Source organism: Stylophora pistillata, chromosome 3 (assembly GCF_964205215.1).
Source record: "Stylophora pistillata chromosome 3, jaStyPist1.2, whole genome shotgun sequence".
In the NCBI taxonomy this organism is placed as follows: domain Eukaryota; kingdom Metazoa; phylum Cnidaria; class Anthozoa; order Scleractinia; family Pocilloporidae; genus Stylophora; species Stylophora pistillata.
In genome coordinates, this window is record NC_142521.1 from 13,780,316 (window position 1) to 13,802,186 (window position 21,871).

At 40.0% G+C, this 21,871-nt stretch overlaps 3 protein-coding genes, 1 long non-coding RNA gene and 2 pseudogenes across 6 annotated transcripts in view; 4 read left to right on the forward strand and 2 right to left on the reverse strand.

Annotated features, from left to right (window-relative positions):
* The window catches only part of LOC111342072 (uncharacterized), a 29,665-nt gene extending 21,228 nt beyond the window's left edge, over positions 1-8,437 (reverse strand). Inside the window, exons 1-2 of the mRNA XM_088751745.1 lie at positions 8,249-8,437; positions 7,976-8,031 (exon numbers count right to left, since the gene is read on the reverse strand). The gene's annotated coding sequence lies outside the window, so the exon portion shown is untranslated. The remainder of the gene's footprint in view (positions 1-7,975; positions 8,032-8,248) is intronic.
* On the forward strand, positions 2,147-10,975 carry LOC148734616 (uncharacterized; annotated as a pseudogene). The gene is made up of 5 exons (XR_015998579.1): positions 2,147-2,229; positions 2,758-3,368; positions 3,625-3,856; positions 8,552-8,945; positions 9,060-10,975. The product of XR_015998579.1 is annotated as an uncharacterized LOC148734616 (transcript).
* Positions 9,782-10,492, forward strand: LOC148734617 (uncharacterized). The gene has a single exon (XM_088752801.1). The coding sequence runs from the start codon at positions 9,782-9,784 to the stop codon at positions 10,490-10,492; it is 711 nt and encodes a 236-aa protein (XP_088608927.1).
* Positions 10,976-12,453: 1,478 nt separating the features above from the next.
* LOC148734618 (uncharacterized) lies at positions 12,454-13,862 on the forward strand. The gene is made up of 3 exons (XM_088752802.1): positions 12,454-12,736; positions 12,817-13,080; positions 13,159-13,862. Exons 1-3 carry the CDS (start codon positions 12,514-12,516, stop codon positions 13,860-13,862), a joined length of 1,191 nt encoding a protein of 396 aa, XP_088608928.1. The 5' UTR covers positions 12,454-12,513.
* A 3,021-nt stretch (positions 13,863-16,883) lies between these two features.
* LOC148734619 (uncharacterized) lies at positions 16,884-19,239 on the reverse strand (annotated as a pseudogene). Its single transcript, XR_015998320.1, has 2 exons — positions 18,895-19,239; positions 16,884-18,793 (listed from the first exon to the last, which is right to left on the reverse strand). The product of XR_015998320.1 is annotated as an uncharacterized LOC148734619 (transcript).
* Positions 19,240-19,258: 19 nt separating this feature from the next.
* LOC148734620 (uncharacterized) lies at positions 19,259-20,216 on the forward strand. The gene is made up of 2 exons (XR_015998318.1): positions 19,259-19,460; positions 19,894-20,216. It is a non-coding gene; the product is annotated as an uncharacterized LOC148734620 (long non-coding RNA).
* Positions 20,217-21,871: the final 1,655 nt, after the last annotated feature.

The following is a 21,871-nucleotide window of genomic DNA, read 5'->3' on the forward strand; positions in this document are numbered from 1 at the left end:
AAGGGGCACGCTTCGATAGAAATAATGAGTAAAATTACGGGCTTGAAATCAAAGCCGGATCAGAGCAAGAGCTGAGCCCACCAAGGATAAACCGGTTAGTGCTACTGGGCTGGCTTGACAACTTTGCCTTATACAAATGCCTCGCGACTTTAACAGTGATCGGCCAGTAACTCCTCTCTACATAAATCATTTGGATAAGCCTCGGGTTATTGATATGAATGACTAAATGACTGTTTATTAAGACTCATTACAGCAATATACAAAATGGCTGAATTACAGAGCTATTTACAAAACATATACTGAAATATAGTACAATAAATCCAATAAATACTAAAAAGCATAATTATACAAGCCACTAGGTATACTTATGCGTGACAAACTCTTGTGTGCGCTTGGTCCTACAAGAAGGACGCGTGGAGCGGCTAATGCCAGATCTAAGATTATAATTATGCACAACCTCCTCCTGTTGGGGAGCATAAAATGCAAGGGGTGAATCTCATTCCGGAGTCTATCAATATAAAACTGGCATATATGGGCGAGTCTGTCGCTTAGAGTTGTTAAATTAAGGACATTTAATGCCTCGTTGTAACGCATCAAAGGAAAAATGATGCGCATAGCCCTTTTCTGAATGCTCTTAATCTTATAAGATAGAAAATCTAGTATATTCTGCTAGACAGGGGCAGCATATTATAGAACAAGACGAACAATGGTTGTATAAACCTTAGCCAGTGAAGTTGGAGGCGCACCATATTGCTTAAGGACCCTTAGAGTAAAGCCTTCTGTTTCCCTTTTGCACTATAACTTCTACATGATGGTTCCATTTCAGGTCATTACTTACATAAACGCCCGGTAACTTATATGTCGTGACTCTCTCAACCATGTTACTACCAATTACGATGGGATTCACAATAAAATTATGATTACTCATAAAATTAATTAGCATTTCCTTGCATTTAGTAGGGTTCAATTTCATTCTGTGATCTTCAGAAAAAGCATAGATATCGTTTGTAACAAAATTGAGAAGACTGGCACTGTTTCTGGGGATTATTTCAAGGGCTGTAGTATCATCAACAAACTTTACTCTAAGTTTCCAATCACTTATTTGTCATGATTGTAAACAAAATTACTCCTAACTTAGTGCCCTGTGGTATACCGCCCTTGGGAGTTTTCCACTCAGATATAATGTTCTCAATCCTCACAGCCTGAGTCCTGTTACACAGAAAAGTAATTATTCAGTTAACTAAAACAGGGTGCACATGCATGTTCCTTGGCTCCTCAATCCGCACACTGTGATCAATCATGTCAAACCCTTTAGGGTAGTCATCAAAGAAAAGCCTAGCACCACAACTTCCTGCATCCACTGCCTCATAGACAGCCTGTAGCAAATAGTCTAACGCGTCAGTGGTGGAGTGTCCTGCGCGAGCAAACTGACGAGGGTCGATCTGATGAGACACTTGTGTAATCAAGCGGTCCCGTGTGAATCCCTCAAGCACCTTAGCAAGAGCGCATGTCGGAGCGATGGGCCACAAATCGCTCTCTACCTGCTGCGGGGGTGAGATTTTAGGGATTGGGTTCAGTAATGAGGCCTTCAAGGCATCAGAAAAATAACCCTCGATCAGGGATGCGTTATAAATATCCTTGACAACTGGTGCTAGTTCTTAAGCGAACTCCTTCGGCACTCTGTTTGGAATGCAATCAGGGCCAGTAGCTCTGCCGATCTTCACAGATGAAAGGGCCTGGAAAGCTTCTTTCTCAGATACCAAGAATTCAGGGTTTACTTCCTGGGGGGCCAAGACTGGAGGCTCTAGAGGTGTAAAATGATCTGTCAAACTGGTAAAAAAATTGTTTACCTTACTTAAGGGGGAGAGCAAATCCGAGCAGTTTCCATCCAAGAATTGATAGTACCAATCCTGCTTAATATCCTTTCCAGTGAAGCGTTTCATACGTGGCAATAAAAGCTCAATAGCCCCTTTTCACTCCGAGGATAATAGCTGGTCCTTCTCTAACATCCATCTGCCAAAGGGTCGCCAGACGCTCTCTCTCATATCTCTGAACCGCAGTTTTCTATCCTTTGTTTTCAACCACGTGACAAAACTTCGCTACGTCATACCCGGCCGCCATGTTGGGGGATAACTAAGCTTTCAAAATGGCTTCTTCCGAAGGCGTGCCCGAAGTGAACCTTCAGTATTTGGATTACTTTGTGGCTCTAGAGGGTCCAACGAAGTCAAGGTACCACGAAATATAACTGTTTAAGGCTTTGACCGATATGCGTTGAGAAAAAGTGATTTCTCCGAAAACATCGAGCTCCTTCCGAATGTTCAATATCCAGATATTTTGAACTACTTACAAAAACCCAAATGAAGTTGTTGTGTACGCCAGAGTTAGTCACGGTAGTGTATTTTTTTTCTGATGACCTCGGAGAGAAGCAAACAGAGCAAAATGAAGGACTCATTTTTTATCGACCTCGGCTAACAACTCTTGTTTTGCTAGGTAATTTGGTTATTTTAACTAAGTTGAAATTGCAAATTGGCCATCGTAGACTTAAAAGCTGACATTTCGAGCGTTAGCCCTTTGCCAGAGTGATCTTGTTGATGTTGATACGACAGCTGCAAGTTCAGAAGACATATCACTCATAGGACTCACATTAGCCACTGATATGGCATATTTGAAGGATCTAAATTTTTGGATTTAGAATTAAGACTTTTTGTGTACCCTCACTTGGTGAATCGCTCACTGAGCCCGGGACATCCCACTTTGAACATGGTTTCTGGCAGAAAAATGTGGAACTGTAATTACTTTCAATTGCTACTGCATGGTAGGGTTATGTGAAGGGTGGTCTCATGTTGGGGCAGAGCTTTTTGCTGTGGAGGCTGGTGTTAGAATTAGAGATTCTACCACATGCACACAGGAAAAGAACAAATGGCTTCTCTCCAGTCATGTGAAAGAAATCCCCCATTACCTATAAGTGAGATGGATTTTACCTCTGCCTGAGGGAAGCATGAATTGATGGTGGAGAAAAAGGTTACTCCTATGCCTAGTAGATCTAACCGTGGGATCCAACCAACCAGGACACCCGCCCCAACTCCAGAAGAGCAGAAAACTATTTTTAGAAGTATTTCTGGCTGTACAGTAAACCCAGCATCCTTGTCCCTTGTTGCACCTTTAAATGCTTTAAATGAGCAGTATACTTGTAAAGAAATTGATAATGTACCCAAGCCCTTGCCCAATAGCTTTGTTTTTTTAGAGGAGTGTTTGCAGTTAGACTACGTATAGTTGTTGCAGCAGTGTCAACAAATATTGCTTGAGATTACACCTGATGATTGTCAAGCAGAAGCTTCAACCAGAAAGCAGTCACAAAATAAAGTTTGGTACCAAATGGCAGGCAGGCAGGCCGGGTCATATTACTGCTTCCAGTCTAAAAACTGCTTGCAAAACAAATATAGCTAAGCCTGCTAAGAGTCTTGTCAAGACCATATGCTACCCTGAAGCCCATAAGTTTTCGACTGCAGCCACATGGTGGGGTTGTGAAAATGAGGGTAGGGCTCGCAAAGCTTACCAGATAGATACGAATCAATTCCATGAGTCTTTGACAATTTCTGACAGTGCTCTCAATATTGATCCAAGGTGGCAATATTTAGGAGCTTCTCCTGATGGGATTATTGACTGCAAATGCTGTGGGATGGGTGTGTGTTGTCCATATGCGCACAAGGATTCCACAATCACTGAGGCTGCTGGCCAAAACAACTTTTATTTAAAGAAAGATGAGTTTGGTAAAGTTCATCTTGACAAATGTCAAGCCTACTACCAAGTTCAGGCCCAGATCTTTATCTGTGGGGATGGATATTGTGATTTTGTGGTGTGAACAACAATGGATCTCTTTGTGCAGAAATTCTTCCTGACCAAGAGTTTTGGAAAGATGCACTCTCTATTTCCTCTGATTTCTTCAGCAAGTGCATTTTGCCTAAAATTGTAGGGAAGTAATATACATGCCCAGGGTGTGAAGCTCTAACCATTCCATCTTCATCAACATCATCTGGTGATGAAGATGAAGAAGAGGAAGGGCTGTGGTGCTATTGTCAACAAGATTTGGAGGAAAGCACATTAATTGGCCGTGACAATGATTTGTTCAAGATAAATGGAATCATATGTCATGTTTGAAGTTGAAAGAAGAGCCTTTAGGAGACTGGATCTATCCAACTTTTATTGAAAAAATTAACTGAGCAATCATGATTGAAATGTCAAGGTTATTCAATTGTACCACAATCACCAAAATATTACTTTGGGGGTGCTCCTTTCTTTGTCAAAATGCTTACTGAACTTTATGGTTGTTTGTCATTTAGGTATCTATTAATGACTAGCATCTGTGACACATGCTAAACAACTGTTGCTTGTCAATGGTGTACCTTAAAGCTGTGTTTTTGGCAACTTGAGAACTACTGAAGTTCTTTAATGACAAATTATGGCTAGCATTAACTACATCAGTCCTCTAATGCCTTTAGACGAAAAATTGTGCATAAAGTACCTGGAATCAAACTGGTTGTAAGTCCACCTCGATCAAATGGTACAATGGACTCTTAAATTGGTGACTGCATAGAACCCAATGGCAGCTTAACCCATTAATGGCCGCAGCTTTTGTGGAAAACTGTGTTTTGAAGCTAGTCCAGCAGATTTCGGGTCACTGTTGGGGTTTTAAAAGCTCGAACTTACCAAAAACCACTCGACAGCTCGTGCACTCGACGGCCTTTCGATCCAAATGCAAAATGGCGGCCTGAAAATCTCGGGCACGCGCAGAGAGCAAAATTTGGGTTGAAAAGTCACGCCCCACTTACGACTTCTACTTTTCTCTCTTTCTCCTGCCCTTTTTTTCCCCTCTCCTTGCCTAAAGTTTCTCCTCACTTGCTGGAAATTGAGTAGGCTTCATTTTGGTGTAGAGATTTTTCAGAAACTACTCATTATTTTCAAAGCACATGCTCGGAAAGGTAGGTGGGTAGTGAAACACGATCTTCGTGCAGATTTTCCAGTCAAAGTGACACGGTTTTTTGGCTATTTCTCCAATCTCCTCCACTCAATTGCGCTCATTCTGGTATCGTCTGCAAGATATTTTCAACCCGTTCAAGTACATGCTCGAATTCGTGCTCCAGAGTTAAAATTGATGACGTCACAGGGTGTAGAAAGGGTGTGGGTCCCCATGGGCGCATACGGGCGCACTGGACGTTAATGGGTTAATGTCAATAGGAGCCTGAGACTCGCCTGGTTTTGCCTTTATCTACGAAACGATACCGGCTTCCGCAAAGTATGTGCATGGTTATCCCCCAGTTTGTGTTGTTATTATCAATATTTAGAAAATACAGCGTCAATCCCACAAGTATCAGTAATTAGCTGAATCTCAAACTAAACTATATGCGTATGCGCTAAGATGCGAAAATTATTAATACCAAAGAAACATACAGCCTTGAAGCTTAAACAATAATTACTTTTCAATTGCTTGCTTGTCTATACATGCTAACACAACCAAATTCAAGACAACCAAACACAACACAGAGTTCTGGCATGATAAGAGGGGAAACTAAAACTGTAAAACTATCATACCGGCTTCCGCAAAGCACGTGGTGTTGTTGTATCCAACAAAACTGAAAAAATTTACCGTTCACACAAAATATATTACAATCCAAACTATAGCACAAGTCTTAAAATAGTCTACATTGGCATACCTAATTACAAGTATTGGCAGCTATTTAGAATGCATGACATCGACAAGTATGTGCGTAACACCTTCAACACACACTTCCGACAGCTATGTTACACGGATTGTTGCGCGTGGTTATCCCTCAACATGACTGACCCCGGTTTTTAAATTTATGCCGACGTCACGTGCAAACAAAGAATTAATAGGAGAGTTCAGAGAGGGTGTCTCAGGTCTAGCAAGGATGGAAAAGTAGTCCGAAGTACCAATCTTAGGCAGTTGAGAGAGATCAAATAAATTAGGCATGTTAGTCAGAAACCAGTCCAAGGTCCCCGAGCCTCTGGTTTTAACTTTCACCATTTGCTTACTGTTATTCGCATGGGTCAGATCTTTCATATTAAACACGGTTGACGTGGGATTAAAGTCTCCAGTAATGATTTTCTGTGCATTGGCAGGGCTCGATATTAAAAAAAATTCCAAGTCGCCTTTTGGCGACTATCAGAGAAAAAATGGTCGTCAAGTGCAAAAATGCAGTCGCCAGATAGTACAAGAACAGAAATCAGATTAGAGCCTTATTCAATTGGCATTGTTGTTTGGCTTCTGGTGGAATGTGGCTGCAATTGTGGGGTAGACCAAAATACTCGATCTTGAATGACTTAAAACATGAAAACACTAAAGAAGAAACTCCGAAAGACTTTTGCATGACAATCTTACCTGAAGCAGTAAGCGAAAAAAGTAAAAAGAACATTTCAGGGCTACTTTAGCAAGGAAAATATGTCACATCGCATGCAAGAAATCGTACGATACGAAGGCATCAAACATTTATCAAACACGGCGGATAGGCATTTAATACCAGACCTCCTGTTCTCAACGGATTAATTTTAAATTCAGAAGCTTTTCAAAAAATTATTGTGCCCGCGATCACCATGAAGAAGCCACTGTAATATGTCGTCTCGGAAGACGCAATTTGAAAGCCATTTCAAGTTTTAGCTTAAAGGTAAACAGACTTAATTTGCATTTCCTTCGGCAGAAAAGCAGAAACGCAGAAACGAGACTTAAGAAATTTTTCTCATCTACAATCTTTTATTTATGGGAGAAAGTTAGTTTAGTCGCCAAAGTGGCGACTAAATTCGAGCTTTTAGTCGCCAAGTTAAAAGTTCTAGTCGCATTGGCGACCGTATCGGTCGCAATTTCGAGCCCTGATTGGGGTGTTTGACGAGCAAGGTATCGAGATTTGTCTGAACATGGTCACGCAATGCTGCATTCTCCTTTTTACCAATGACCGTAGAATGATAAATAACACTCAATATAATGCATGCAACAGATCTTGGTAGACTTTACGGTTTTAACATTATCCACAATGACTCGATATTCCGATCTTCACAATTAACCAGCCTCTTGCAAGGGTAGAAAGTCCTGAGATATACGCAAACGCCACCCCTACCGCTCCCTTCGAATCAAATTAAAACCAGGCAAAGCAACTAGCGAGTCATCAGTCTGAGGCGATAACCAAGACTCCGTTAAACAAACCACTTCAGCCTTGTTGAGAGACGCAACGAGCCGCAATTCGTCGGCCTTATTTTGCAGTGCCCGTAAGTTGGTAGACAAGACAACGGGGAGGTCGTAGGTTTTTGCGTAAGGAATCTTTCGAAGCAAATTCCTGTCAAGGATGTTGTCACGCAACTTAGTCGGCGAATCGCACTTTAAGTCCTACTCCCACTCCCCGGCTGTGAAAAAGCCCACTTGTCTTCAGGTCCAAGGAAATATGAGGGTTTTGTGAGAGACTTCGTTTTCAAAGAGAATAAAGTTGTGATCTTGAATATTTAATGGTCTTGTCTTCCTTTGATCTTGAATATTTAATGGTCTTGTCTTCCTTTGGCTTCGCATAATAATTCTTCTTTGAGGAACCGCAGCGAAGACTGTTGTAATTCCGATGACTCCATAAGATTGGCCCATGGTTGTTAGACACGTCGAAGTGGACTGTGAGGTTCACAATAAAGAGACTACACGGAAGAGCAAGACACAAGTATCCGTGCTTCGAGTAACTATGAGCTCGCCGCCTGAGAGCAAATTTAGATGGCAAAACAAGCCGGATAACGTTCACTTGGAGTTTTCTCCCCTCTAGAGTGTACTTGGGTTAGTTAAATAACCTAGTAGCTCGTATAGAGTAGTCTCCGATAACATTTGAAGTAAGAATTAACAATAACATAAAAAGCATCGACGATACCCAGGCAACCATGACGGCGTTCACATGGCCATATAACGTAACAGAGTGATTTAAAGTTAACAAACCTGTATCTAGCGAGATCCAAGGAACAGAAGACAGTGGGTTGCTTTCATAATGGACACTGAAGATAAAAAGCGGAAGCGATTTTAGGGGGCAGTCTATCGAGAGTATCATTTTGAGGAGATATAGCTAGATATTCAAGAGCAAAAGCGCTCTCGATGGTTACGTTACGTCAATAGCAGGCTTGCTTCAGTTAAAATGATGAGTAAAATTACCGATTTGATCATATCAAACCATAAGGCTCGGGTTCAGGACAACATGAGCTGAGCAGAACTCACCAGAAATCAAAACGCGGCCTGTACGACTGGGCTGGTTTACCATACACGAATAAATGTTCCGCGACTGAATGCAGAGGGGCTATTAGGTATACCTTCAATTAACCATGCAACTGTAGCATTACTGTGTACTTCAACGTGAACAAAAGTGCTCTACTTGGCGAGATCCAAGGAGCAGAGGACAGTAATTCGTTTGCGTTGTGAATACGGAAAATGAAAGGGGAAGTCACGTGAAGACGCTTAGGAAATGTGATGATGAGGTCATCGACAGAAATAGCTGATTTTCTAGAACTTTCTCCGTTTTAGCCTAAGAGGCCATATTCTTCGTTTGCACGTGACGTCACACCTAATTATGCGATCTCTGAAAACCGGAAGTCGGCCATTGCTGGTGGACCAGTCCCGGATGCAAACAAAGCGAAGCAGAGACTTTTCGTCACAGTTGATGAGTTTTTGTTGTTGTTTTATTCGGCCATGGGCTATATTTGTGCTGTCAAAGACTGCAGTAACAAAAGTAACAAAAAGCAAAGGGATTCTTGTATACAATATTTTCGCTTCCCCGCAATAAGAAAGAACGGAGGAGATAAACTACGCAAGCTTTGTGAAGATCGTCGACGACAGTGGTTGGCAAACATTCGGAGAAAGGATTTAGATGACAAGAAGGCTGAAAATACGCATGTTTGTAGCGAGCATTTTGTTGACGGTGAGTAAAAAAATAAGGAATAGATTCATGGATTAGGAAAATGCACGCGATACGATTTACGCAAAGATTTTTACGGACCTCAAGTTGATCGCACGTGTTATCATTGCATTTTAGGTTCGCCTTCTAGTGTTTGGGATACCACAGATCCTGACTGCGCACCAACTCTTAAATTAGGCCATGGTGATATATACAATTCCTCGACAGCAGTTGAACGCAATGCTCGCGCAAAAAGCAGGAAAAGACGTAGACAAGAAATAGCTGATATAGAGGCTGAAATTGCTGAAACAGTTGTTGAAAGTGTCGAAAGCCCACAAGTAGAGACTGAACCAACAATAGTTCAAGAATTCAAAGTTTCTGAACCACCTACTAGCGAGTTAATTTCTATTATTTCTGCATTGTATGTATGTGTTCCGATATATTTCCTACAAAAGCTTATCTTGTGGTGTTATTATTTTGAGTGTTTTAATCTACAGTGCGTGATTCAAGTACTCTAAGTGACAACAATTGCCAAGCAGAACAAGCTACTACTAGAGACCAGGAATGCCAAACAAACATAGACCTTACCCAAATGGAAAATGAAAAAACTACCTACAACACTTGATAGAAGAACTATCCAATTTAAAGAGTCAACTCCTATCTGCTCGATTTTCAGAACAAAAATTTAAGAACAATGATGAAAAAACTAAATTCTACACTGGCCTGCCAAACTACAAAACCCTGATGAGTGTATTTAATCTTACCTCTCATTGTATCAAGAGAAACTTTCAGAATGGTCTTGAATCATTTAGTGAGTTTATTCTAGTTCGCGTAAGGTTGAAACTTACACACTTCAAGACATGGCTTACAGATTTGATATTTCAGTAGCAACCGCATCAAGAATATTTGATCGATGGACCCATGCACTAAGTGTTAGATTGAAATTTCTTATATTTTGGCCAGAGCGTGAAGAACTGCAAGCAACTATGCCTAGAGTATTTCAGAAAAATTTTGGCAAGAAAGTTTCTGTTATTATAGATTGTTTTGAGATATTTATTGAAAGGCCAAGTAGTCTAATAGCAAGGGCAATGACTTGGTCCAACTATAAGCATCACAATACCACAAAGTTTTTAATAGGCATAACCCCTAAGGGTACTATCTCCTTCATATCCAAAGCATGGGGAGGCAGAGTTTCAGACAAACACCTGACAGAGCACTCAAGAATACTACGAAAACTTTTACCTGGTGATATTGTACTAGCTGACAGGGGCTTTGATATAGAAGATAGTGTTGGCTTTCATCAAGCCAAACTACACATTCCACCCTTCACAAAAGGAAAAAAACAATTTTCTGCTGTCGAGGTTGAGGACACAAGAAAAATTGCAAATGTATGCATACATGTTGAGCGGGTGATCGGTCTGGTCAGAAGGAAATGCAACATTATGCAAGGGATACTACCTGTACAGTTGGTCACGTTACGAAAAGGAGATGACCTTGCACCGATAGACAAAATAGCTATTATTTGTTGTGCACTGACAAACTTGTCTGTGTCAATTGTTCCATTCCAGTAGAAATTCTTTTTTGATGACAAGAGTATTGAGATATAGAATACATATGTAGTCATTATATCTGACATACACTTTGCTGACAAGAAAAGTGCAAATTTCTGTGTTAATTAGTTCAATTTTGTATAATTTTTGAACAAAGTGTTACAGTGATAAACTGAATGCACTGTACTGTCTACAAGTTGAAAGTTTGACAAGGTAATATATATATAGTGACCAGTATAACATAACAATAATATTTACATGTTCAGTACTAATCCCATATTTGACAAGACTCTAAAATCTATGAAATATACATTGTCATTTCAATTGAATGTCAAAAGAAGTTCTTTTAAGTCCTGGCTAATAATACTTTTTGTAAATAATTTTAAAAATAGAAATTGCTAGAAATTTTAGAATTTCAGAGATGTTAAAATGCCACAAATTGGGACAAAGTTGTTGATTGAATACCATAAGTGATTACTTCTATAGGGATTTATATTAAAAACTTCAAAGAAAAAAACATGATTATAACCTGTGTTTGGTACAAGAGGGGCACACCCACATCCCTTCAGGTACACTACCAAGTCCCACACACTCCATATGAAACCACGTAACTCTGCTGTTCCTGGCACAGGCAATCAGTGTGCTTTCACACTTGTCCTCCTGGCAGGTGCACCATGGCCCATCCTCTTCACTGTCTGATGGTAAATCACCGCCAGATGTTGGTTGACAGCCCCTTATAACCACAGGTAGAATGCATTTTTTGTACAAAGAAATGGCCTTTGGTAAATTTACATTCCAGAAGTGTTCATCAGGCATTAATCTTTGAACAAATAGGTCACACTCTGTCCAAACAACAAAATCGCGTAGGCCATTTCAGTGACAAATAATTGTCACTGCACCTCATAATAATATTGGTGCTTGTTGTCAAGTTCTAGTTCACTGTCGTTGAACCTTAAGCAGAAATCCTTGTCACTGTGGGCAGCTTCTTGAATAGTGGACTTTCTGTGCTTGTATGGACATTTTATTTCACAAAGGCCAATGCCACAGCATTCACACATAACTAGCCCATCAGGGGATGCTCCTAGAAATGGCAACCTTGGATTTAAATGCAGACCACAGTCAGCTACAGAAAGATTTAAATGGTCTCCAGCAATATTGAATATATAATCTTCTCTAGCTTTACTTTCATGATCAATACCCCATTTAGTAGCAGCACTGCTAAAGTGATGGGCTTCGGGATAACACACCGTCTTAATTAAACTCTTTGATGGTTTTTCTGGATTACTGCGGCACGTTGCCTTAAATTTTGAGGCTGTTATTCTAGCAGCTCTTTGCGTATACCACAATTTTGCTTCATTCTGGTTTCTTGTGGCACTTTCAACTGTCTCTGCTTCTTTGAAAATTAGTTCGGTGACCTACCCTGATTTTTTGTATACAAATTATTTACATCATTACGCATTCCTGAAGAAAATTTTTAAAAAATTTTAAAAAAATTTAGCTAGTGGAAATTTTTTTACATTTTAAAACAGCATTTTCCTAAATAATTCAAGTTCTACTATGAAGTTTTTTTTATATCACGTATACAGGTAGAGAATGTGATGACGTTTAAGAAATTTGAAAAAAAAAACTAGGTCACCGACTTGGTTTTTGAGATATCTTTCAAAAACTGAGTTTTAGAGGGTCTTTTAGCACTACTGTACTGTTTCCATGGCAACAGATAATGCCTGACGCACCCCTTAAAGGATTGCCCTAACATAGCGTTATGCATGGAACGCCATAACTGTCTTATGATATTTTGTTTTCTTATCCGTGGTGCTTTTCTTATCATTTTCGGTGCTTGTATTATGATATTCGGTGGTCTGGTTGCTATAATCGGTGCCAGTCACCTTGTACTCGGCTCTTTATTCTTCGATTGCAGCCTACGTCACGCTAATTAAAATTCAGGCTTAAAATAGAAGTCCGCCATGTCGGTGGTGTGACACGCGTGAATTGGCAAGTAAAAACCATTGTTTCTGCTTTGTAATTCGAAAAATTTAACGATAATGCCTTACATGTGTGTCGTCAAAGGGTGCAATCACAATTCAAAATCTCAGAAAGGTATTTGTGGATTCTATAGAATACCTCGTGTAAAAGAAAATGAAAACGAGGAAACAAAAAAGTTGCAGGAGCATAGGAGACGGCAATGGATACAGAATATTTATAGACCGGATTTAGAGAAGATAAATCTAAACAATACTCGTGTCTGTGGACATCATTTTGTCTCAGGTAATTTTTGTATTCTGTGACTCGTTTAAATTTCCCTTTGATAGTTAAATCATAAAAACGAGTGTGCTTCGACGAAATAGGGTCGCCATCAGCTCTATACGACTGCACTAATCCAGACTGGGCACCTACTCAGAATATGGGCCATGATAACATAGCTCCTGAGAGTGTGGGTAATGCTATGTCGAAATACAAACGAGCTAAAGAAAGGGAAGCTAACAAGAAACAAGCTGCATCGAAGAAAAGAAAAACGTCATGTTCAGCAACCTCTTCAACTGCAGCAGCTTCTGAGGTTTTTTCTGCAAGTGCCAGCTTTGTGGATGCTAGAGGAAATACTAGCGCTGAAGGTTTGCGCAATAATGTTCATTTGATAAAACTCTTGTATTTCAATACATATATATTTGAATGTTTTTCATTTATTTCAGCTGAGGCTATAGAAATTGAGGATGTGGATGTGGATCCCCAGACCAAAGGCTGTCAAACTGATAACTGTCTTGTGGTTGACAGGTCATGTCAAACAGATATGACCTTGGCAGATTTTGATCCTCAACATGGGTACATCCAATCCATTACTACTGGGCTCCACGACTGGAAAAAAACTGCCTTGCAGTTGCAAATGTCTCAGAATGGATTTAAAGATAATGATCAGAAAACAAAATTTTACTCGGGTTTACCCAGTTATTTAATGCTGATTCATGTTTTCAACCTGTTGACTCCTAAGATATCAACAAATCCAACGAATGCACTGTGTCAGTTTCAAGAGTTTTTGTTGGTACTGATGAGACTTAAACTAAATCTACCTTTTCAAGATTTAGCATACCGTTTTGGAGTTTCGGCATCAACTGCTACAAGAATCTTCTATCGGTGGATACCTATAATAAGTGAGCGGCTTGACTTTCTTATCAAATGGCCTGACAGGGAGAATTTAAGAAAGACAATGCCTTTGGTTTTCAAACAAAACTTTGGCAACAAGGTAGCAGTAATAATTGATTGCTTTGAGGTATTTATAGACCGGCCATCTAGCTTGATTGCTCGAGCAATGACATGGTCCAACTATAAACACCACAACACAGTTAAATTTCTTATTGGAATCACTCCCCAAGGAGTAATATCATTTAATTTATTATAGGAAATTAACAATGCATGTAATTAACGCGAATTTCAAAAATTCGCGTTAATTTTATGTATCTTAATTTACCTCATTGTTTATTAAAATGACGCTAATTGAAAGCATCGTTATTTAAAGACACCTTTATTATAAGCAAAGCTACAATTCCTCTACGTCACCGTCAGAGTCGGTTGACGCATCATCATTTAATATTAAGTTTAAAATGTCCTTAGATTCATCAGTGTAGCGATCGTCTTCTCCGAGGGGATAACTCACTTCTTCAAATTTCTTGCGCAAAATGTCTATCGCATTTTTGTCATCCCATTTCACGGTCATCGCAATAGGTATTTCTAATCCACCTTGTACAAGTGGAGATGGCTTATATTTTATCGCTGTGACCTCTCCTTTTATGACAGCTTCTCTCTGCAGTGCGTGCCAAATATATCGGCTCAATTCTATTGGAATATGTCCGACCGTAGAAGGAAATATGGTTCCTGACAATATTGTTTGCCCAGCAACTGCAAACTGGTCGTGTTTATTGTCTTTCTCTTGCTTGAACGTGAGCTGTTGCTTTAAAAATGATTTCCAGCTTGTGCGATACACGTGATAACCTCTTAAAGCAGTGTTGAATTTCAATGTGGGAACGGCTTCATCCGTACTTGTACCACTAATTATTTCACTGGCCTACTGAAATGAAGAACCGAGCTCTTTAGGCTTGTACAGCGATTACCTTTATCTTCAATGGTCAACAGTTTTCCAGTCTGAGAGGGAACACGTGAAGACTGGAATTTGTGAACCGGTGAGGACACATGCCGTTTTCGAGACGGAAAGCCACTAAAGTGCAAGATGTGATTTGATTGGTGGATTTCGATCCTTCACGTTCAATTTTATATGAGCGGGGAAAGCCGCGACTTACGCGCAAATGCACCAGACATGTCAATCCTAATGTATTTCACAAGAGAGGGATCAAATACACAAGGCATTATTCTTCCTAGCAGTGAAGAATCTGGATTTTTTCATTCAGAATATGTCAGCACAGTCACAGAAGTGCAGTCTATGCCACAAGTCAAGGGAAAGAGAAAGATCTACCGCGAAGATGAGAAAATTAAAATTGCCAAATATGCCAATAGCCATGGGACCATAAACGCTATAAAACATTTTAGACAAGACTTCTCAAACCTGACTGCACTCTACGACCCTGGGTGGCGAAGTATCGACTTGAAGCGAAAAAGACGAGTTCGAGTGACTGTATTCAAATCTCTGAGAGAAGAGGGAGACCCTTACTGCTGCCTGATGAGCTTGACAGAAAGCTCCGAGCGTTCATTGTCAGCACAAGGACTGCAGGAGGGACTATCAACAAGCATGTTATTTATGGCATTTTGATGGGTCTCATTAAGAGTGATCTCGGAAGATATGATCAGTATTTAAATTTTGTGATGACCAACGGTTGGTTACAGTCCCTGTACCAGAGAATGAACTTGACTCGAAGGATTGTAACCACGTCAAGGCCTGCTATCACCAAAGCAACTTGGCTCGAAGTAAAGGCAACGTTTCTACATGATATAGTGTCCGCTGTAGTTGAAGATGAAATTCCCGATGAACTTATTCTAAATGTTGACCAAACACCGTCTAAGTTCGTACCCACGGATAACGTCACGATGGCAGAGAAGAGTTCTAAGCATGTATTCAGATATGGGAGTAGTGACAAACGTGGAATTACTGTTACTTTGGCGGAAACGTTAAGTGGACAAATATTACTGGTAAGACAAGCCGTTCACTGCCGCATGTCGAATTTCCAGCCGGGTTCTTTTTGAGTCACAATGAAAAGCACTGGAGTAACGTAGCCGAAACAATGGCTCTGGTAAATAAAATAATTTACCCGTATATCACTAAAGTCAAAGAAGAGTTAGGCCTCCCCGAAACTCAAAAGGCATTGCTAGTATGGCATGCGTTCAAGGCACAAAGTACAGATAAAGTCTTGAGCGAGCTGGAAAGGTTAAACATAAACGTTGTCGCAGTACCAAAGAACATGGCTCATCTGTTGCAGCCTTTGGATCCAACAACAAACGGATCTGTCAAGAAGATGGAGAAGCGTGGTTTCAGTGACTATTTTACATCCACTATCACTGAAACATTGGAGAAAGACCCGCAAAGAGATGTCACCACAATCGAGGTGGACCTGAAGCTTTCAACACTGAAGCCAATCCACGCCAAGCTACTTATGAGTATATATGAATTCCTGCAAGGCGAAAAGGGGAGGAAAATCATCTTGAATGGATGGAAAGCTGCAGGAATAACGGAGGCAGTAGAAAGCGCCAGGAAGGGGCGCATTCCAACCCTGGATCCATTCATACCTTAGTATCTTATGTTTTTTGCCGGAAATAAAGAGCAAATTTTGTTGTTGGCCGTTGTTGTTTTCTAACGAAATGAGTGCGAAAAATATTAAATTCACGTCTTAATTATGCAACGTACCGCACGGAAATTCGCGTTAATTAAATGTATGTAAACATGACTTTTGGAAAATTCGCGTTAATTTTATGACGCGTAAATTTTGTTCGCGTTATTAACATGCTTCGTTATATTCCTATAATAAGGTATCTCTAAAGCCTGGGGGGGCAGAGTTAGTGATAAATACCTAACAGAAAATAGTGGCATCCTAAAAAACTTGTTACCAGGAGACATTGTGCTTGCGGACAGGGGGTTCGACATTGCTGACAGTGTTGGATTTCATGGAGCAAGACTATATATTCCTGCCTTCACTAAAGGCAAGAAACAATTGTCTGCTCTGGAGGTTGAGCAAACGAGAAAACTGGCAAATGTTAGAATTCATGTGGAGCGTGTGATTGGGCTTGTCAGGAGAAAATTTACTATTTTGCAAAGCACACTTCCAATTGAGAGCATAACAGCAAAGCAAGGAGAGCCACTTGCTCCCATAGACCACATTGCTACCGTCTGCTGTGCCCTAACTAATTTATCAGACTCAATTGTAAGCTGATGATGATTTATACAGTCTACATAAATATATGTATAGATATGACTTTGAATTATATTTTTAAAATGTTTTCATATTAATCAATTTTTGATGTTATTTTTATTTTACTATTAATTTGTTTAAATATAATTCAAAGTTATATTGGTCGACCTGAATTAGTATCAAGCACTTTGTATGTATTTTTAATTGTATTATTATATTGTATATACATGTATATATTCATCTTTAAAAAGAGAAGACTTTGGATTCTGATATATTTATTTTTTATGATAGATTTAGTAGCATTTTAATTTAGTACAATAAGTTAGAATAATATATAAAAATTAATAATTGCAATAAATATATTAGAATCCAGAAAAGTCTTCTCTTGTTAAATTAATATGCCTTGAAAATTAAAACACTGATTGTAGATTAAGCACTATATTACAAAAATAATCAGAGCACTACATTATTTACATAATCAATTATTTACATATATCGACATGTCTTTATGGCTTGCTGAAACACTGAGGGCACAACCATTTATCCTGTGGGATCTCTTTCAGCTGCACACAACTAGGATGATACCATTTAATTTTGCAGTTCATATTGTCACATCGTATCAGAGTACTGTCTTCAATCAGTTGCTGGCAAATACACCAATAGGCGTCATCATCATCTGAAGATGGAAGGTTCTTTGAACATGGAACAAGAGCTCTTGTGTACCACTTTCCCATTATTTCTGGAAGAATTCCATTAACAAAAAATTCCCTTGCTTCTCTTGTTGCAATAGTCCAAAAGTCAGGATCTGGTGCTATCCTTTCAACAAATAGCCCTTTAGTTGTCCAAACAATAAAGTCACAAAATTCAACATCACAGATGTGCAATTGAGCTTGTACTTGATAGTAGTAGGCATGCTTTTTGTCCAATGTAATACAAGCATCCCCGGCAGATTGTTTCAAACAGAAATTTTTAATTGCAGCAGCTGCATCAAGAGGATAGACATCACGTGCTTTGTAGGGGCACTTTACTTCGCAAATGCCTGATCCACAACACTTGCAACTAACCATGCCATCTGGTGATGCCCCCATAAAAGGCCACTGTAGATTTACATGGAAACCACTGTCTGACAAAGTAAAGTCTTCATGATTTGCTTCCATTTCCCCTACATATGCCTTTCTTACCACATCCTCATATTTCATGCCCCATTTAGTTGCATCATTTGAGAACTTATGAAGCTCTGGGTAGCAAATACTTTTAATTAAACTTTGTGATGGCTTTTCAACTTTTGTGTGGCACACAGACTTTAGCTTACTGGCTGTGATTCGCCCGGCTCTTTGCTGATACCATATCCTTGAATTTGATTGTTCTCTGGTAGAACTTTCAATCAGTAAGCATTGTTCCTTGTTTATGTCAATGGTAATTTCCTTTCCCTTTGACAGCAAGCTTTCAAAGCCTAATTTCATGTACTCTTCCTTAAAAAACTGTTCAGTCAACGGATTTGGGAGAGCTTCCTCTCGAGCCACAAACAATTCATTGTATGGTTCAATAAGGGACAAAATGGCAGGCTTACCTTCACACTTGCTAATGTTAAAAAAAAATTGTTTTGTTCCTCTGTTGTGGGTCTTATTCCCCTGTTTTTGTTCACAGGAAGGTCCCTTAATGTCATTGGAACCTTTCCTTTGTCAGTGAGGAGAGCATGTTTCTGTTTAGCAGATGACAAGTCCATTTCTGACACAGGTAAATATGGTATTTCCTTCACATGACATGGCACTATCCATTTGTTTTCTGATCCGGTACAAGTCACGGAGTTCTGCATTCTTGCCCCTGTTTCACAAGCAAACAGCATAGCACCAATGTGAGAACACGCTTCACTCAGACCAGCCATACAATCGCAGTGACCAGTTAGCACAGTTCCATTTTTTGCTGCTAACATCCATGCCTTTAAAGGAGTGTCGCGAGCTCTTTGAGAATGATTTACCTGACAATAAGAAAAGGTAACTGTTATTAGCTTTATCTACAAAACAAGTCATAATAATGCGTGGTTTCTATTGCCACAGTGTACGTTTTCGGTTAGCTTACCCTTGCAAAAACAACTACTTTGTCTTCACTAACTTCTTTCATCTGCAGCACATTAACCCAGCCAGATACAAAAAAATTAAATGCATCCATTGATTTGTATGCCTTCATCTGTTGATTGGTAGCCCACGATGTTTGCAAGACTAAATAATTCACAATGTCCGGATATTCTACCCGAGGAATCATTGCAAAATCTTCAGAAAAATCAGACTTTTTCAGCGCATAAGGATCAAAGCCAATCTCATTTACTTTCTCGCAATATCTGTCTTTTGTTGGACCATCCAACGAGAAGAAATATTCGGAAAATTGAATGTTAGTGCTGAAAGCATTTAGCTGAGACGCCATTTCGTTAATAGAGAGCTTAAGCATCGGACGTTTTTGTTTCACGGACGTCAACCGGAAGTTTAAATATGAGCTTCGCAATCAGTACGCATGTGCAGACGTTTTTGACGTGAGGTCGCAGACGTGAAAGTGGGATGTTTGCCGTGCGTGTTGTTTTGCTCTGTTTCAGGACTGTCTCAGTACAAGACTGACACCATGTCTTCATTTTCAATCGTCAAATCAAACCCGTAAGTACATTGTAGGTTTCATAAGAAAGTAGTTTTTTATCTGCACTTAAACAATAACTTTTAAGAATGGGACAAAATGTGCCTAACTTCGTGTTTGGCACAAGTTTCCGCAGGTTCTGTTACTTGGTTTTGTTTGATCGTGAATTCTTTTTTGTTTGTCGCCATTCTTTTAGTTATCCTACGAGCAGAGGTTTTTTCCAGAACAGGAAAAATACTTATATAATAGCAAGTTATCTTGCCATGTGTTTGTTTTTGTTATTAGTTGTTTTCTTTTTGTCGAGAGGTTTATGTCGTTGCCGTATTTCACGTTCAAGAAAGTGCATTAATTTCCCCGCCATTAAGCTTTTTATTTTTAGTGCTGAAATGTGATCAACTATTTTATACAGCTACTACCTACAGTAACACTAGCTTCTATCTTTTTTCTTTTATGTAGTGGGCCTATGGAATGGTCTGAACAGCACGCCGTGGCACTAATGAAAGAAGTCAGAGTGCAGAATCCGTTTAAAGCAAAGAAGAAAACGAGCAACCGAGCGCAAATATGGCTGTCGATCGCAGAGGCGCTAAGTGGATTACAAGATCCGTTATTCAAGGATTCAATGACAAAAGGATCAGTGCAAGATCGTTACGTTTTGTAGTGCAGCCCCTTTATTCGATATAGCATCCGTGTAGGTGTTGAAGTCACGTGGATTCAGTAGATCATGATTCCACTGACACAGTTTGTGACCATGTATATCGTAAATATAATTCATCACCGTATTTGATATCATGCTAAGTTCAGGAACCGGTCGGCCGAATCGTGCGAGCATGTCGCTATATCGGCAAGGAAACGACATTCGCCTGAGCAAAATACATAGCCCCTCTAACTTGTCGGCAGTGGTTCTCTGATTACAGTGCAAGGTGTCCGGTAGTCGAAGCGCATCAGCCAGCAGTGGAAGGTCCTTTTTTTCAACTCTAAACTCGGACTTGCACTCAGGTTCCTCGATACTCTCGATACTAAACCTCGCGTATTTTTCGTACGAAAACTCAGGGTTTTTTGTCGAATTCTCTTTCAGTAATATCAACAGTTCCTCATCTGACACCAGTCCCTGGTCATGAGCGATTAAAAGTGATTTTCTCACATCCTTTAAATACGGCATGTTGCAAATTACGGCCACATTTCCTTTGTAAACAATGACCAAAAACGTGACAACTGTGATCAGCTGTCACGTTCGTGGTGACGCAGGTGTCCAGCTTAAGTAAAAATTTCGCGCCTAAAACGCCGTTGTCGTTCCAGTCTCCCCCGGTATTCTGACGTCCGTGACATCAAAAACGTCTGATGCTTAAGCTCTCTAATGTGTTTACACCACCAGCATGGCGGACGGCAATGACGTAAGTAAGTTTAGTCACGTGTTTGCAATCGAAGAATCCAAGGTACTCGTTAATTTCCACATTATACCTGGTGTGAAAGCCCTCATAATCACTGCTAACCGCTTTATACTCGGTACTTGGATCAATTTTAGTGGTGCAGCTTTCTTTATATTCAGTGAATAATTTGCCATGCTCTGTGCTTTTTACGTAATCAGTTTGCACCTGATTTGTGGTCAGTTTAGCATCTGGTTTGGTGCGAACATCTTGCTACTCGGTGCAAACAACTTGCTACTCGGTGCTCAGCGATTCGGTTCACACAGCATTATATTCGGAGCATTTGCAACATGGTATTCGCTGAGCCAGTATATCTGGTCATCTAAACTACTCCAAAGCACATGCTCACACCGTATTCGTGAGACTGGTCCCCAGAGCCCACCGTTCCGATTCATCACATGGTCAGCGTGCGGCTCTGGGACGAGAATTGGCGATATCTGCGTTCAGCGAACATGACGAATATACACCAATCACAAAATGGCGACCATGGTGACTGTCTTCGGTGTTGAGAAAATTGAAAATGGACGGTTTGATAGATCGGTTTGAAGAAGAAAAAATATGCCTGACATGGTTTGTAAACTGTCCCTGCATGAATTCAAGGAACTTGGCCTACAAAATCGGTGCGACATAATGACTTTAAGAATAACCTGTACAACGTTTGGTGCGGAACAACCAATGAAATTTCCAAGTGCTCTCGGACCTCCTGCTTTCGATATTCCAAAGTCAGTGCTTGAATGTTATTTGGAAGAAGACTTCCCTATCTCGGAAATTGCAAATATGATGTCAGTATCTGAAAGTACGATTTACCGCCGAATGAGACTTTACGGGCTAAGTAAATTACAGTTTTCCAACATATCTGACGAGGAACTTGATCACCAAGTGCATGAAACCTGCCTAGTTGTCATTTAGTATGAGTTACTCATATTATTATCACTGGTTTGAACCAGTCCACAACCGACGAATGGAGTACTTAAAGGTGCCCACTTCAAGACATCATAAGGGCAGGAGCC

Coding starts and splice junctions, on each gene's coding strand:
- LOC148734617 (XM_088752801.1), top strand. CDS start 9,782: ATGGCTTACAGATTTGATATTTCAGTAGCAACCGCATCAAGAATATTT.
- LOC148734618 (XM_088752802.1), top strand. CDS start 12,514: ATGCCTTACATGTGTGTCGTCAAAGGGTGCAATCACAATTCAAAATCT. Junction 12,737..12,816: donor TGGACATCATTTTGTCTCAG/GTAATTTTTGTA, acceptor TCGACGAAATAG/GGTCGCCATCAGCTCTATAC. Junction 13,081..13,158: donor AGGAAATACTAGCGCTGAAG/GTTTGCGCAATA, acceptor CATTTATTTCAG/CTGAGGCTATAGAAATTGAG.